Raw genomic sequence first — 15,648 nt, forward strand, 5'->3', positions numbered from 1 at the left:
GCATGGAACTCTAATACACATCTTCCAGGGTACCAGTGTTAAAATGTAGAGTCTTAATTTTCTTTGTATGTACACTTCTTTGCCTGTTGCTGCCCCCACAGACTTGAATAACACTTCAAAGTAAGAGGGAAATAAGCAAATTTGTTTTTGTTTTTGATTTTGTTTTGACTGCAGTGGTCACTAAACCCTTTTTTATTTTAATTGCACAATGTTTTAACAAGGATGTAACACAGAATTGGCTTCCCCTCCTCCCCATAGGAAATACTGTCACTTGTTTTAGTAGGACTGCTTAGCGATAGGTCTTGCCAGTGCCCTTTTCATTCTCCATGATCCTTGGAATTTCCGATAGTGCCTTAGCGTGGCTGAAAGAAAAGGGATTAACGTTAACTAAAGCAGTGTAGTGTGGAGTTTGGACCTCAGCGAGATGCTGAGGTCCATTCAGTTTGACTTCAACATGTGCGTGCAAACGCCGTGCAGCTTCAGGAGCATGAGCACAGAAAGGCCTGGCACCATACGCAATATAATCCATTGATATTTACCAGTACCACATGTGTAGTTACTGTCTCTTAAGCTTTCATTCAAAATCCTATTACTCGTTCAGTTTTCTAAAATTTAAGTTGCCTTGGCAGACCATGCACCATCTGTGTGCAGCTTTTTTTTTTTGTTTAATTTCAGTCAGCGTTTCTTTCAAGCTGTGTAGTTTTTTGCGTATTTGTTGCTTGTGCTTTATTTTTCTAGTCATTTGTGGAATATAGTGATATATTGTGTTAATTTGGACAGTGACGGTTTTTTAAAACCATATACTGACTGAAACATGAGCCAGAGCTGATTGCTTTATTAAGCTAATAATGAATGTTATAGAGTACATATGTCAGGATCATTCATCTAGTGAGCAGTACACATATAGGCCAATTTAAAAAATAGAGCTTGGTCAACCTCTATACTTCATATACTACAAGATATAGCACTTTCAAATTGAACCTAAATTTCTACAGAAACTTTCCTATATGTTATGCCTTTTATTTTTAAGACTTATATTCATTTCAAGTGCCATTAGATGATATATATGTAGGCCTTTGATATATAATGCTTTGTGTACAAAAAAATGGTAGATGGTATTTTAAACAGGTACATTTTTACAGTGTTTTCTTATCGATTTGCTATATTGCACAGAATCAGTGTGTGTCTTTTCATAAGGTTTTACAATGGTTTATTTTTTTACAAGGTTTACGTATCTCAAAGCACACTGTCTTCCCAGTCCATAAGTAAGTTAAAAGATACCAGTTCACCCAAGTTGCTTTTAGCCTACTGAGATCCATGTGACATTGAAGGAGATCTTTTCAATGTTGAGTATTTGCCCTTAATGAAGGCAGATTGTTTTTTTCTGACAAATGAGTTCCTTGGTGAGTTTGTCTTGTTTTATTCATGCTGTCAGCAGCCAGGTCTACAACACAATATAGCTTGATTACTATGTAGGCCTACATAAGTACCTAAATTGTGTTGTACCCACAGAGCACTCCTTTGAGATCATACAAGATAATGCCTATGTAGCAGATACAGATCACCAATAAGCCTTTCTACAATGTGAGCAGCCCCTGGGGATGGAACGCAGTGTCTTTTGATGAGTTATCAATCTCTAAAGATAACACAGAATTGTTGATGATGTATAAGACACTTCCTTGCATAAACTTCAGTGGTACAGATGAATCAGAATGAATGTCTGTCTTCTCAGAAGCCCTCCTTCAACATTATATGGGATCATGCTGCTACTGTCACTTGGGATACAACTCTTCATGGTGCTACAAACTTCTGTCTCATTCAGTTGTATTTTTTTATCCATAGGAAAAGGACTATATAGGTGTAAAGGTGTACTATATATTTTTATACTGTGACTTTAAATTGTCATTAACAAACTTTTACACCACCACAGTGTATTCATGTGCACTTGCAAAAGGAGATCTTGGATGTGCAAATGTTACCGGAACAAACCCAGCTTTTGTCCACAAGGTGACTGTAACTCAGAATGGAAAGTGGGCTTGACATAGGGTGTGGAGTGAAGAACATGCTGTAAGTTACTAACAGCCCTCTGAATTTAACAGAAACTGGGACTCCATTAGAGAAATGGATTGCATCATGCCTGAACATAAGCTGACTGCTGAATTTTATTTTATTTTATTTTTTAGCTAATGAAAAAGTGTTTGGACGAGTACTCTAAAAATGTTCTAATGGTAAAGTTTTGAGTCAAATAGAAATGAAAAAAAAATCTGCATTCCAGACTGAATTTTGTATATTTTTATTGCATTTTAAATTGCTATTCTGTGATATTGGGAAATCAAGTGGCTTATCATGTATATCATGTACTTAAAATGTATTCACAAACTACTGTTGTATTTGTATAAAATATAGACAAAGATTGTCTGTGTGTGTGACTTCTGTACAGCAACTTCTCATCATCAAACTTCAATGATACCGTATTTTAAACACCTATATCCAAAGGAGGCTGCTTATTGTCCAGACCCAGCTGTACAGACTCACTTGCTGCTACCTATCACTACAGCTGCTTATGACCTGCACTGATGTGTGCTGTAAGGAAAAAGAGTTATGAATTCCACGGAATATTTGAATAGAAGTATAGAATAACTTTAGATACCAGAGATCCAACCCAGATCTTCATAGATGATACTTTGCTGTAACATTTTTCTTCTACTGTGTTTTAACAGTATTAATTCTTTGAGAATTTATGCACACACACACACATACACTGAGACAAATAGATTGTTTACCCTTCACTTCTCTCAGAACCATTCCTTACTCTCTCCCAACTTTATGTCCTTGTGTTTTGTTTTGTTTTTTTAAATAACCCACAGAGTCTACTTTGTGCACTCCATATGACTCATGGATGAAGGATCATCCACCTACAACTACTGTCTTTTTTCACTCACTGATTTAAGGCTGGAACTGCAGACTCTAGAAAGTTATTTGTTTTATATGAAATTGACAATTTAAGGACATTTAAGACTTTGGAGCTTTGGGAGAGAGTGAAGAAATTCTTCAGGAGCAAAGATTCTTGCAGAAGACCAAGCTCCATTCCCAGCATACATGATGGCTCACAACTGTTCATAACTCCAGTTCCAGAGGATCCAGTGACCTCTTTGGGCATCCACAGCCACCAGACACACAAAGCCACTTTTTCTGTGTACTTTGATCAGGTAAAGGAAATGGGGGCTCCAGTATTTGTAATCCTGCCTTTCATTTAATCTCAGCAAGTATGAAACTATCCCATGTTAATCCTTAGAATTAACACAATATATTCCTATGTAAATCTGATCACATGAAGTACTTCAAGGGTGTCATAGAGAGGGGAAATTAGCTTTTTTTTTTTAATACCCAAGAGCACAATACTCTGAAAAAGGACACTTAAGATTTATTTGTTTAGGGTATGATCTCTGCTATGAAAACTTCATTAGAGGTGTAGTTTTCTTATTGCATCTTAGACTCATTGGTATCAAGTCTTTGGCGCTAAATGAAAAACCCATAACCATAACTCATCACTAAAAAGAGTGAAAAGTCCAGTCTAACTGTACAGCTGAAGCTACCAGGTTTTCTTAACATTTTCTCAACTGTGCCCTAAGGACAAGGGCATTCACTTAAGCTAAATCCTGGAACTCCAAAGAAATCGGTTTCATTTAAAAGGAGAAATGTGCTCCCTGGTGAAGTATCCAAGGCAGGTAGCAGCAGTGTCTTCACTGGAATCAAAGGCCAAATGTTGATTTGAGCCATTCTGAACTATCTTTTTTCCTGAGCCAAAGTGATTAAGTATTTGTAATTTCAGCCTAAAGCAAAAACATCAGAATATCTTCATTTCAACTGTACTCTATTCCACAGAGAAATCACATGGTCACTCACCAGTATATTTGACAAGGCTTGGTACTCACTGGTCATCCAATCTAAATGTCACATTGAACATGTATTTTATATAGAGTTAATATTTAAATTAGTAGACTTGGAGTAAAGTTACTCTTTATGATTTTGGTGCAAAATAGGTGAATTCTCACAAGCGAGTTCTGCCCCTGGACAGCGATCAGCCTCAAGCAGGAATATGAGCTCCTCCCTGGCTCTCCATCCTTCTCACCTACCCTACACGTTAGTACTTGCTAGCCTCCAAAGTGAGCCAGTGCTTTAACCATACCCCCAATTTATTTTTCTGTAGAACCCTTTACAGCTGGCTTTAACTCATTTTTTTTTTTGTGGTTGTTTTTTGTTTTAGGAGATACCTTAATTAAGTAAATGGAGCCTCTTTGTCCTAATATCTTGTGGCAAAATACATCAATTCCCGGTTCTGCCTGCTTTAGAAAACAAAACAGTGTTTTGTAGAGTTGTGCCCACAAAGGAATCCTCAGAAATTCCCTTTTGTACTGATCTTAGGCTGCTATTACTGCAGGTGAAAATAATTTTCTCTTAGTAAGAAAAATAATAATAATATATGAACAGCCCAGCCTCGTTTTCCTCAGTGCTTGGACTAAACACCAAAGTGTATTATAAATATGTAAGTGAAAATGTCTGTGAATCAAACGTTTTGAAAACAAATGATTCCTTCATTACAGTATTATAGTCAAATGGGCTGAGGAGATAGCAGAGTGAGTAAAAGTGCTGTATAAGCTTTAGGTTAAGTCCCAGCACCCTCATGGTGGGGGGGGGGGCAGGGAACTGCATGTATCTCATGTATCTAACCCCAACAATGGTAGGTGGAGACAAGCGGTTTCTGGGCTCTCTGGCCAGTTAGCACAGCTGAAATGAGATTTGATTTCGGCCAGAGACCCTGTCTCAAGAGTATAAGGCAGAAAGTGATAGAGTGCACCTGACATTTGGCCAGTAACTCTGGCCCCTGCATGAGTGAGCATGGGCATGCACATTCAACATACACGCACCTCACATACACACATAAATAATAATAAACATCACAATCAAGACCCCAGGCTTTCGTGAGGATGAGAAAGACACAAAGACGTTTCCGTTTATAATATTCAGATTTCCAAATGATTCTACCTTTGATCATCCTATTTATTCTTACAGAACTTTAAGCTTCCTTGGAGATCCCTTCAAAATCTAGCCTGTGCTGTCAATCATCTTACTGAAACACATTAGCAAACTGTTGTTTCTAAAATAAATTTGTGATGGCATTTTCTAAACAGGTTCCTGTAACGTGCTTTTTATGTCCTGGGAATGCTCATTGATCAGGTTAAGCTCTCGGCTATGGTTCCCTGTGGAAAGATTGTAAGGGATGGTGCCTTCCTACACCAGAATGAGCCCATAGTTGTAACAAACACAAACTATATGCATTTCAAGGTGACTTTCACACAATCCTAAATGTCTTTTGCAAGGGTAAAGTACTATGTAATGCTAAAGTGAGTTTTCTGCCATAAATCCTTCCATAGAGCATGACCTACTGTCTTCCTAAATGCTAGCTTTGTGTAGAGAGTTTCAAGTTATTGATTTAAACAAGTCCAGAGTGTTTCTTTCATCCTTAACAATATCTGCCCATTTCTTCTCTTGCTGTCCTTGTAACTTTACTGTCATTTCATGGAGTAACTCCCTGGTCATTATAATAGACCTTGAGTTTTTCCAGCACTTTCCCTTCAGGTTGCCTGTTCTCCATCCATGGGATGTAGTCATTCATTCCTCCTGCCCTGGAATTCCACTAAAACTTGACTCATCTTCTGACATCCAAATGGTTCTTCTATAAAGATGATCTGGTCTCACCCACTGGACAGTGATTTCCCTCCAGACATTGCCTACCGTCTAATCTTCAGATAGTGTATAGTCCAAACACTTGTCTACACCTTTTGCAGATAGTTGACTCATACCATTTGGATCAAAGGCAAGTAACAGATATCACCTAAAAGACTCGGCCATCTTAAGACTTACTACTCTTAAAAATAAAAAAAATCTATTCTTTCTAACTTGACTCTAGAAAATAACAAAACTTTGGCCTAAAATAGAAATTTTTGTTCTCTAGACATTAAATCTCATGTTCATATTTAAAACCGTCTTTTCTTCTGGCTTTCTTAATCAAAGTAAGCAAGTTCTGCATCTTTGCTTTATCTCTTCAGATTGTAATTACTCAACACTTCCACTGTAGAATTCAGCAAAGTAGAGTCTTTGAATATCTTATTATTATAACTTCAAAGGAGCCATGGAGTCTCACATCTGAGTTGTAAAGATAAAGGGCTAACTAAGATCTGTAGATTCATTATATCTGCCATTTGGAAAGAAATATGATATCAACCATAGCTGAAACAGAAGGGATTGAAAATATTGGGGATCATTTCAAACTCAGTTATCAAAAGGTGGGCTCAGACACCTAAGAATTTGGGAAACAAATTCAGCCTTTTTAAGTTGAGAAATAGAAGCAATTCATAGAACAAAATTGTAAACAATGTGCAGGTGCTAGCCACTTTTCCTATTACTGTGACAAAATACATGGCAGAAACAGGGAAAGAAGAGTTTGTCATAACTCAGTTTGGGAGACTTCAGTATACCTTGGCAGGAAAAATATCACAACAGGAGATGCTCAATGATTAGAAGCAAAAGGAACCTATTTCTGTTGGCCAACTGGGAAGCAGAAATCATGCCAAGGATAATACACCCCATGGACCTACACCCAGTGTCCTATTTCACCTAGATAGGTGGTTCTGCAACCTCTCAAGCACTAAAACTGGCTGGGGACAACGTGTTCAAACACATCGATCTATAGAGGACAATTTAGACTTGAGCCTTAAAAGCAGGAGATAATTAGTAAACAATGACACCAATAACTCTTGATTTAGTTTAACTATAGGAAATTTTCTAGGAAAAAAATATTTTTAAAAGTAATATGCACGTTTTCAAATACAGCTGATAGTCATGAAAGTAGCTGCAGATTATACTTTAAATTCTTACCATACCCAGAAAAGGAGTAAGGACCATTCTAAGCTGTTTGGAGACATTTGAACCCACATAACATCATAAGAAGTTAAGAGTTAGAAAACTGGGCTGAAGAGAAGGCTCAGCTGTTAAGAGTACATTTGCTTCTTCTAGAAGACCCCAGTTCAATTCCCAGCACCCTCATGGTGGCTCACAACCATCCATAACCCTAGTTCCAGAGGATCTGATCCCCCATATTACCTGTACAAGCACCAGGCACACACATGATACACAGCCACACATGTAAGCAAAACATAAGATAAAGAAATCTCAAAAAATTATTAAAAAAATAATTAAAAGACCTTGAAAATCCAGGTAGAGTTGAGAGCAGCCAACTCTTGCAAGATAGAGGCAAATGGAAGATTTCGAACACACTTTTTAAACGTTGTTTTGACTCTAAAAAAATATTCACTTTCTGCTCTTTGACGCTGAGGAGGAAGCATCGCTGAAGGCTCTGATCATCCTGCCATCATGTCCAAGTCAGAGTCTCCCAAGGAGCCGGAACAGCTGCGGAAGCTCTTCATCGGAGGGCTGAGCTTTGAAACAACTGATGAGAGTCTGAGGAGCCATTTTGAGCAATGGGGAACACTAACCGACTGTGTGGTAATGAGAGATCCAAACACCAAGAGATCCAGGGGCTTTGGGTTTGTCACATATGCCACTGTGGAAGAAGTGGATGCTGCCATGAATGCAAGACCACACAAGGTGGATGGAAGAGTCGTGGAACCTAAGAGGGCTGCGTCAAGAGAAGATTCTCAGAGACCAGGTGCCCACTTAACTGTGAAAAAGATCTTTGTTGGTGGTATTAAAGAAGACACTGAAGAACATCACCTACGAGATTATTTTGAGCAGTATGGGAAAATTGAAGTGATAGAAATTATGACTGACAGAGGCAGTGGGAAAAAGAGAGGCTTTGCTTTTGTCACCTTTGATGACCATGACTCTGTGGATAAGATTGTTATTCAGAAATACCATACTGTGAATGGCCACAACTGTGAAGTAAGAAAAGCTCTGTCAAAGCAAGAGATGGCTAGTGCTTCATCCAGCCAGAGAGGTCGAAGTGGTTCTGGAAACTTTGGTGGTGGTCGTGGAGGTGGTTTTGGTGGCAATGACAATTTTGGTCGAGGAGGGAACTTCAGTGGTCGTGGTGGCTTTGGTGGCAGCCGTGGTGGTGGTGGATATGGTGGCAGTGGGGATGGCTATAATGGATTTGGCAATGACGGAAGCAATTTTGGAGGTGGTGGAAGCTACAATGATTTTGGCAATTACAACAATCAGTCTTCAAATTTTGGACCGATGAAGGGAGGGAACTTTGGAGGCAGGAGCTCTGGCCCTTATGGTGGTGGAGGCCAGTACTTTGCTAAACCACGAAACCAAGGTGGCTATGGAGGTTCCAGCAGCAGCAGTAGCTATGGCAGTGGCAAGAGGTTCTAATTATAGCCAGGAAACAAAGCTTAGCAGGAGAGGAGAGCCAGAGAAGTGACAGGGAAGCTACAGATTACAACAGATTTGTGAACTCAGCCAAGCACAGTGGTGGCAGGGCCTAGCTGCTACATAGAAGACATGTTTTAGACAATACTCATGTGTGTGGGCAAAAACTCCAGGACTGTATTTGTGACTAATTGTATAACAGGTTATTTTAGTTTCTGTTCTGTGGAAAGTGTAAAGCATTCCAACAAAAGGTTTTACTGTAGACCTTTTTCACCCATGCTGTTGATTGCTAAATGTAATAGTCGGATCATGACGCTGAATAAATGTGTCTTTTTTTTTTTTTTTAAATGTGCTGTGTAAAGTTAGTCTACTCTTGAAGCCGTCTTGGTAAACTTCCCCAACAGTGTGAAGTTAGAATTCCTTCAGGGTGATGCCAAGTTCCATTTGGAATTTATTTATGATTGCTTGGGTGGAGAAGCCATTGTCTTCAAAAACCTTGGTGTTGTTAAACTGCCAGTTACTGTTGTAACTTAACAGTTTCACCATTGAAAGGGTCATCCAAGCAAGGTCACAATTTGGTTATAAAATGGTTGTTGGCACACCCTATGCAATATCAAAATTGAATAACGGTATCAGATAAAATAACAGATGGGAATGAAGCTTGTGTATCATCCATTATCATGTGTACTCAATAAACGATTTAATTCTCTTGAAAAAAAAATATTCAAACAGAAAATTATATCGGAGAAGCTTACCTTTGTAACCAAATCTAGAGAGAGCCCAGCATTGTGAAAAAGGTAGGGGAACGCAATGATGCCTCTATCCAGAGCACACTGTGAATCTGTAAGCAAAGGCAATCAGGCTAGGGAACTGGATTTGATGGCAAGTGTGGCTCAGCACACCTGCCCCAGTAAGAATCCCACAAAAACAGGATCCATCCTGTTCTACAAACATATGTCAGTCACCTAGTGTGTACCCAACCTTCCAAGTGTTGAGAATACATTGAACAAAACAGTTTCTATTCTTGTGTCACATCACAGTAGAGGAAGTTTATAAGGAGTGAAAGAATTTCATGAGTCCTAGTCTGAGTGTTTCCAAATACAGATGCTCCCAAGTGAGGATGGGGCTCCTTCCCATGCCAGAGATAGATTAAATTGAAATGGTAGATAGCGCACATACCCCAGCCAGAATAGCAGAACACAGAAGACTGACTGTTGCTTCCCTCATGTCTGAAGTGCTGACTGGGATCTGCAGATGGTGGCTATAGCATTACAAAAAGAAACTGAAAGACACCACTAGCCCTGGAAAAGGTCAAAATTTAAAACTGCAGTATGCTTTCTATTCTAAAATGCATATTAGTTACATATCATTAAGTTAAAACCATTCTAATTTGGGCAAAATGCCAAAAGTAAAAACTCTGGGGGAAAAGGCTTATGTTTGTTCATGGTTTACGGTCACTTGGCTCTGTTGTTATGCTGTAGAGGCATCATGGTAGAAGCACTAGCAGATATGCATTTGCTTGCCTCATGGAAGCTTACAAATAGAATAAGAGGCATCTGAGAAGATACATCCTCCCAAGGTGCACCTCCAATGACCTATTTCTCCATTAGGTTCCACTTAAGTTTCTACTACCTCTCTATAATGCCATAGAATTTCATAGCAATCAGTGGATTGATCCACTGATAAATTCAGAATACTAATAGTTCACATGTTTCCCAAAATCCTAACCTCTGAACTCTGCTGCTCTAGAACCTGAGTCTTTCAAGAGACACTTATATTCAGAGTCTTACTTAAAAAAAAGGAAGGAAAGAAGGAAGGAAGGAAGGAAAAGGAAGAAATGGAGGGAGGGAAGGGGAGAAGGGAGGAAGAGAGAGAGAGACAGAGACAGAGAAGACCACATATGGTTTAGCCCATGGTGCATAATATCAGGCCACATGAAAGTGGTGTAGCCAGAAGGCCTCAAGGAAAAGGAAATTGCCGTGAATCACATGTGTATGGAGCTCAGTAGTTCAATATTGATCAATACTGAAAATCCCATGACAAAAAATTATCATATTAAGTCACAAAACCCTACTAGCTCACCCTCCCCCCAAAAAGTAAGATAATTCCAAGAACATGAAAGAATTTTAAATTCTTCAAACCCTCTTCATTTGTGGTCAACATGGCCAGATTGCTCTCCATAGCAGCAGCACTGATGTACATGTATTTAGTTCTTTAGTTGAAAATGAGTGGCCTCCATGCATTTGTTCTCTAAGTTGCTATTTATATATGCTTATTTTCCCAGAAGGGTGTCACTAACTTCATCAGTAAGTTATTAAAATTTCCAAAAAATTTGGGGATATAATATGAATGTAGGTTACCATTTGTATTAGGGTTCTCTAGAAGAACAGAACCAATAGAATAAGTATACTAAAGAGGAATTCATTAGACTGACTTACACAATATGGTTCATATTGTCCTCACAAGACACAGGCTGAGGCTCTGGTGGTTGCTCAGAGGAAAGTTCGTAGCACTAAATGCCTTCATTTAAAAAAAAAAAATTAGTGAGATCACATACTATTGGCTTAACAGCACACCTTAAAGCTCTAGAATAAAAAGAAGCACAAACCCAAGAGGATTCGAAGGCAGGAAATAATCAAACTCAGGGCTGAAACCAATACATTAAAGTGAACAATACAAACAGTCAATGAAATAAAGACTTGGTTCTTTGAGAAAATTAACAAGATAGACAAACAAGATAGTAACAATAAACAAATAAACTAAAAGGCAGAGAGAGACTATCCAAATTAACAAAATTAGAAAAGGGGGCTATAAACAGACACAAAGCAAATCCAAAAAAACATTAGATTTTACTTCCAAAACCTGTATTCCACAAAATTAGAAATAAATAAAATGAATTGATTTTCTCGACAGATACCACTTACCAAAGTTCAATCACGATCAGGTAAAAAATATAAATAGATGTATAGCCCCTAAGGAAATAAAAATAATTAAAAGTCTCCCACTCAAAAAATGCCCAGGGCAAGATGATTTTAGTGTAGAATTCTAGCAGACTTTGAAAGAAGGGCTAATACCAATACTACTCAAACTGTTCCACAAAACAGAAACAGAGGAACATGACAAAATCATTTTCTGAAGCCACAGCCACATTCATACCTAAACCACACAAAGCCTCAACAATGAAAGAGAATTTCAGACCAATTTTCCTTATGAGCACTGATTAAAAAATACTCACAAACCAAATCCAAGAACACATCAAAGGCACCATCTACCATGATCAAGTAATGTTCATTGCAGGGATGCAGGGATGATTCAACATCCAAAAATCCATCAATGTAATTAGCCATATAAACAAACTGAAAGAAAAAATATCACATAATCATCTCATTAGACGCTGAAAAGGCCATTCACAAAAGCCAACACCCCTTTATAATAAAAGTCTTGGAGAGATCAGGGACACAAGGCACATTCCTAAACACAATAAAGGCAATATGCAGCAAGCCAATAACATATATTAAATTAAATGGAGAGAAACTTAAGGCAATTCTACTAAAATCAGGGACAAGACAGGCTGTCCACTCTCTTCCAATCTCTTCACTATAGTACTTGAAGTTCTAGTTAGAGCAATTAGACAAATGGAGATCAAGGGGAAAATTGGAAAAGAAGAAGTCAAAAGTTTCACTATTCAAGGATAATATGATAGTATACATAAGCAATCCCCAAAATTCTACCAGAGAACTCCTACCACTGATAAGTACCTTCAGCAAAGTGGCTGGATACAAAATTAGCTTTAAAGAAAGCAATAGCCCTTCTATATACAAACAATAAGGCTGGGCAGTGGTGGCACACGCCTTTAATCCCAGCACTTAGGAGGCAGAAACAGGCAGGTTTCTGAGTTCAAGGCCAGCCTGGTCTACAGAGTGAGTTCCAGGACAGCCAGGCTGCACAGAGAAACCCTGTCTCGAAAACCAAATAAATAAATAAATTAATTAATTAAATAAACAGTCTGAGAGAGAAATTAGGGAAGTAACAGCCTTCACAATAGCCACAAATAATATAAAATATTTTGGTGTAACTCTAACTAAACAAGTGAAAGAGCTGTATGACAAGAACTCCAAATCTTCAAAGAAAGAAACTGAAGATGGTATCAGAAGATGGAAAGATCACCCATGCTTATGGATCAGTAGGATTAACATAGTGAAAATGGCCATCTTACCAAAAGCAATCTACAGGTTCAATGCAATTCCCATCAATATTTCAGCACAATTTCTTCATACCTTGAAAGAACAATGTTCAACTTCATATAGAAAAAAACCCACAATATCTAAAACAACCCTGTACAATAAAAGAACTTCTGGACATAACACCATCCCTAATTTCAAGTTGTTCTACAAAGCAATAGTTTAAAAAAAAATGTATGACATTCACATAAAAACAGTTTGATTGGTGGGAATGAATTAAAGATCCAGAAGTAAATCCACACACCTATGAACACTTGATTTTTGACAAAGAAGCTAAAACTGTACAATGGAGAAAAAAAGAAAGTATCTTCAACAAAGGGTGCTGGTCTAACTGGCAGTCTACATATAGAAGAATTCAAATAGATCCATATCTTTCATCAGCACAAAACTCAAATCCATGTGAACCAAAGACCTCAATATAAAACTGGATACACTAAATCTGACAGGAAATAAAGTGAGTAATGGCCTTGAATGCATTGACACAGAAGACAGCTTCCTAAACAGAAGACCAACAGCTAAGGCACTAAGATCAACAATTACCAAGTATGCCTTTATGAAACTGAAAAGCTTATATAAGGCAAAGGACACTGTCAAAAAGACAAATGGTAGCCTATACAAGGCAGAATATCTTACCCAACCCTACATCCAACAAGGGTCTGATATCCAAAATACATAAAGAACTCAAGAAACTAGATATCAGGTGCCGGGCGGTGGTGGTGCACGCCTTTAATCCCAGCACTTGGGAGGCAGAGACAGGCGGATTTCTGAGTTCAAGGCCAGCCTGGTCTACAGAGTAAGTTCCAGGACAGCCAGAACTACACAGAGAAACCCTGTCTCGAAAAACCAAAAAAAATAAAAAAATAAAATAAATAAATAAATAAATAAATAAAAAGAAACTAGATATCAACAAATCAAATAACCCATTTTAAAAATGGGATACAGATCTAAACAAAAAATTCTCAACAGAAGAATCTCTAATGGTCAAGAAGCACTTAAAGAAATGCTCAACACCCTTAATCATTGGGGAAATACAAATCAAAATGACTCAGAGATTTCATCTTACACCAATCAGAATGTCTAAGATCAAAAAACAACAAGTGACAAAAAAACAAGTGTGGAGCGAGGGCAGCACTCCTCCTTTGCTGGTGAGAGTATAAACCTGCACACACAATAACTCTGAAATCAATTTAGCGGTTTCTAAAATATTTGGAATAGAGCTACCTAAAGACCTAACTATACCACTCCTGAGCATAAACCCAAAAGATGCTCCACCATACCACAAAGACTTGCTCTACTATGTTTGTAGATGCTCTATTTGTAATAGCCAGAAACTGGAAACAACCTAGAAGCCCCTCACCAGAAGAAGGGATAAAGAAAATGCATAACAATTACACAATGGATTACTGAGTATTACTCAGCTATTAAAAACAATAACAACATGAAATTTGCAGGCAAATGGATGGAACTAGAAAAGATCATCCTGAGTGAGGAAACCCTAACCCAGAAAGACAAACATGGTATGCACTCCCTTATAAGTGGATATTAGCCATAAAGTACAGGATAACCATGTAGGGGTTATATTTAGAACACGGTGCCTGGGTCTGGCTTGTTCCCAGGTAGCCGCCATGTTCCTGCTGCTCCTCAGCTCTGACCAGGCTCCGCCTAGCTAGATACGCAGGCCCTGGCACTCTCAAGATGCCAGTGGGGGAGGGCGATGGCTCTGTCAATCCACCACGCTGTATCCATAAAGCTCGGCTGAACTCCAGTCAATATCTGCCATCCTCTCAGTACCCAGTAGAAAAGAGACTCTTAAAGCTTAAAGATTAACTAATTTTTTTGGGGGGGGGTTTTCTAGACAGGGTTTCTCTGTGTAGCCCTGGCTGTCCTGAAACTCACTCTGTAGACCAAGCTGGCCTCGAACTCAGAAATCTGCCTGCCTCTGCCTCCCAAGTGCTGGGATTAAAGGCGTGCGCCACCACAGCCCGGCAACGATTATCTAAAGGATGTATATATTTAGAAATCAATTAACAAGATGCCCACACAATCAGAGTTGTAGGGATACCCAGTACTGTAGAGTGAAAAATTATAGATACTGGGTATATAGAATTCTTTTTAGACGTATAAAGTATTCTTTAAGCTTTCTTTATAAAGACATAGACAAACCGAGGCATGAAGCAAGTTAAGAATGTGGAAAGACCAGTCACCATTACTGGAACTGGCCTATCTGCAAAGAGTTAGGAAAGAATGTAAGTAAACTAGGTGGAACCAAGCTGAGAACCAAGTTGAGAACCAAGCTGAGAACCATAGTGACAGGGCAAGGCCGAAGTAACAGGGCAGGACCACATTCTTGAGAAAGATAAGCGTACAGAGAGTTTTCACCTGACCCTGACTCCCGTAGGTTGGGTTCCTTTGGAATGTTCCACTATTTTTTATGTTACATCACCCTAACAACCCCTCACCCCCTCCCCATTCCTTGGTTTGTGGTTTTTTCCTTTAAAAACACCCCTCAAACTGGCTGTCGGGGTCAATTCAGCTCCTGCGTGAGCATACGAATTGACCGGCAGCTAGTTGTCACGCCTTAATAAACAACCTCGCAATTGCTCTGGTACATGGTGTCTCGAGCAGATTACTGGGTGGTCGCGACTTTCTGAGACTTGAGAGAGGGTCTCCCCTCTGCGGAGGTCTTCAGTACCTAACCTTTTGATGGAAGTTGCTACCCAGGCCAGGTTTTGACCCACCAGTTGTTCTCCATGACTGCTCCCTCGCTCCTCCCCTTCCTCTCTTTCTCCCCTCCCCTTCCTCTCTCCTTCTCCCAGCTCCACCTCCCCTTCTGCTGCCTAATCACCGACCTCCACTTCAAATACAGTGTAGCAGAATAAATATCCTGCTACATAACCATGCCACAATCCACAGACCCAAAGAAGCTAAATAACAAGGAGGGCTCAAGGGTGGATGCTTGAATCTCACTGAGAAGGGGAAATAGATTAGACATGGGGGTGGGGTGTACTGTTGT

General features: G+C 39.0%; 1 protein-coding gene across 1 annotated transcript; it reads left to right on the plus strand.

The window, feature by feature from the left end:
• Positions 1 to 7,380: 7,380 nt before the first annotated feature.
• LOC114623230 (heterogeneous nuclear ribonucleoprotein A1-like) lies at positions 7,381 to 8,412 on the plus strand. The gene has a single exon (XM_028769936.1). It carries the CDS (start codon positions 7,435 to 7,437, stop codon positions 8,395 to 8,397), a length of 963 nt encoding a protein of 320 aa, XP_028625769.1. The 5' UTR covers positions 7,381 to 7,434; the 3' UTR covers positions 8,398 to 8,412.
• The last annotated feature ends 7,236 nt before the right edge of the window (positions 8,413 to 15,648 follow it).

The sequence above is a fragment of the Grammomys surdaster genome, unplaced genomic scaffold, assembly GCF_004785775.1.
Source record: "Grammomys surdaster isolate TR1022 unplaced genomic scaffold, NIH_TR_1.0 64, whole genome shotgun sequence".
Classification (NCBI taxonomy): Eukaryota; Metazoa; Chordata; class Mammalia; order Rodentia; family Muridae; genus Grammomys; species Grammomys surdaster.

What these genes read in the sequence shown, in the direction of transcription:
- LOC114623230 (XM_028769936.1), top strand. Translation starts at nt 7,435, where the DNA reads ATGTCCAAGTCAGAGTCTCCCAAGGAGCCGGAACAGCTGCGGAAGCTC.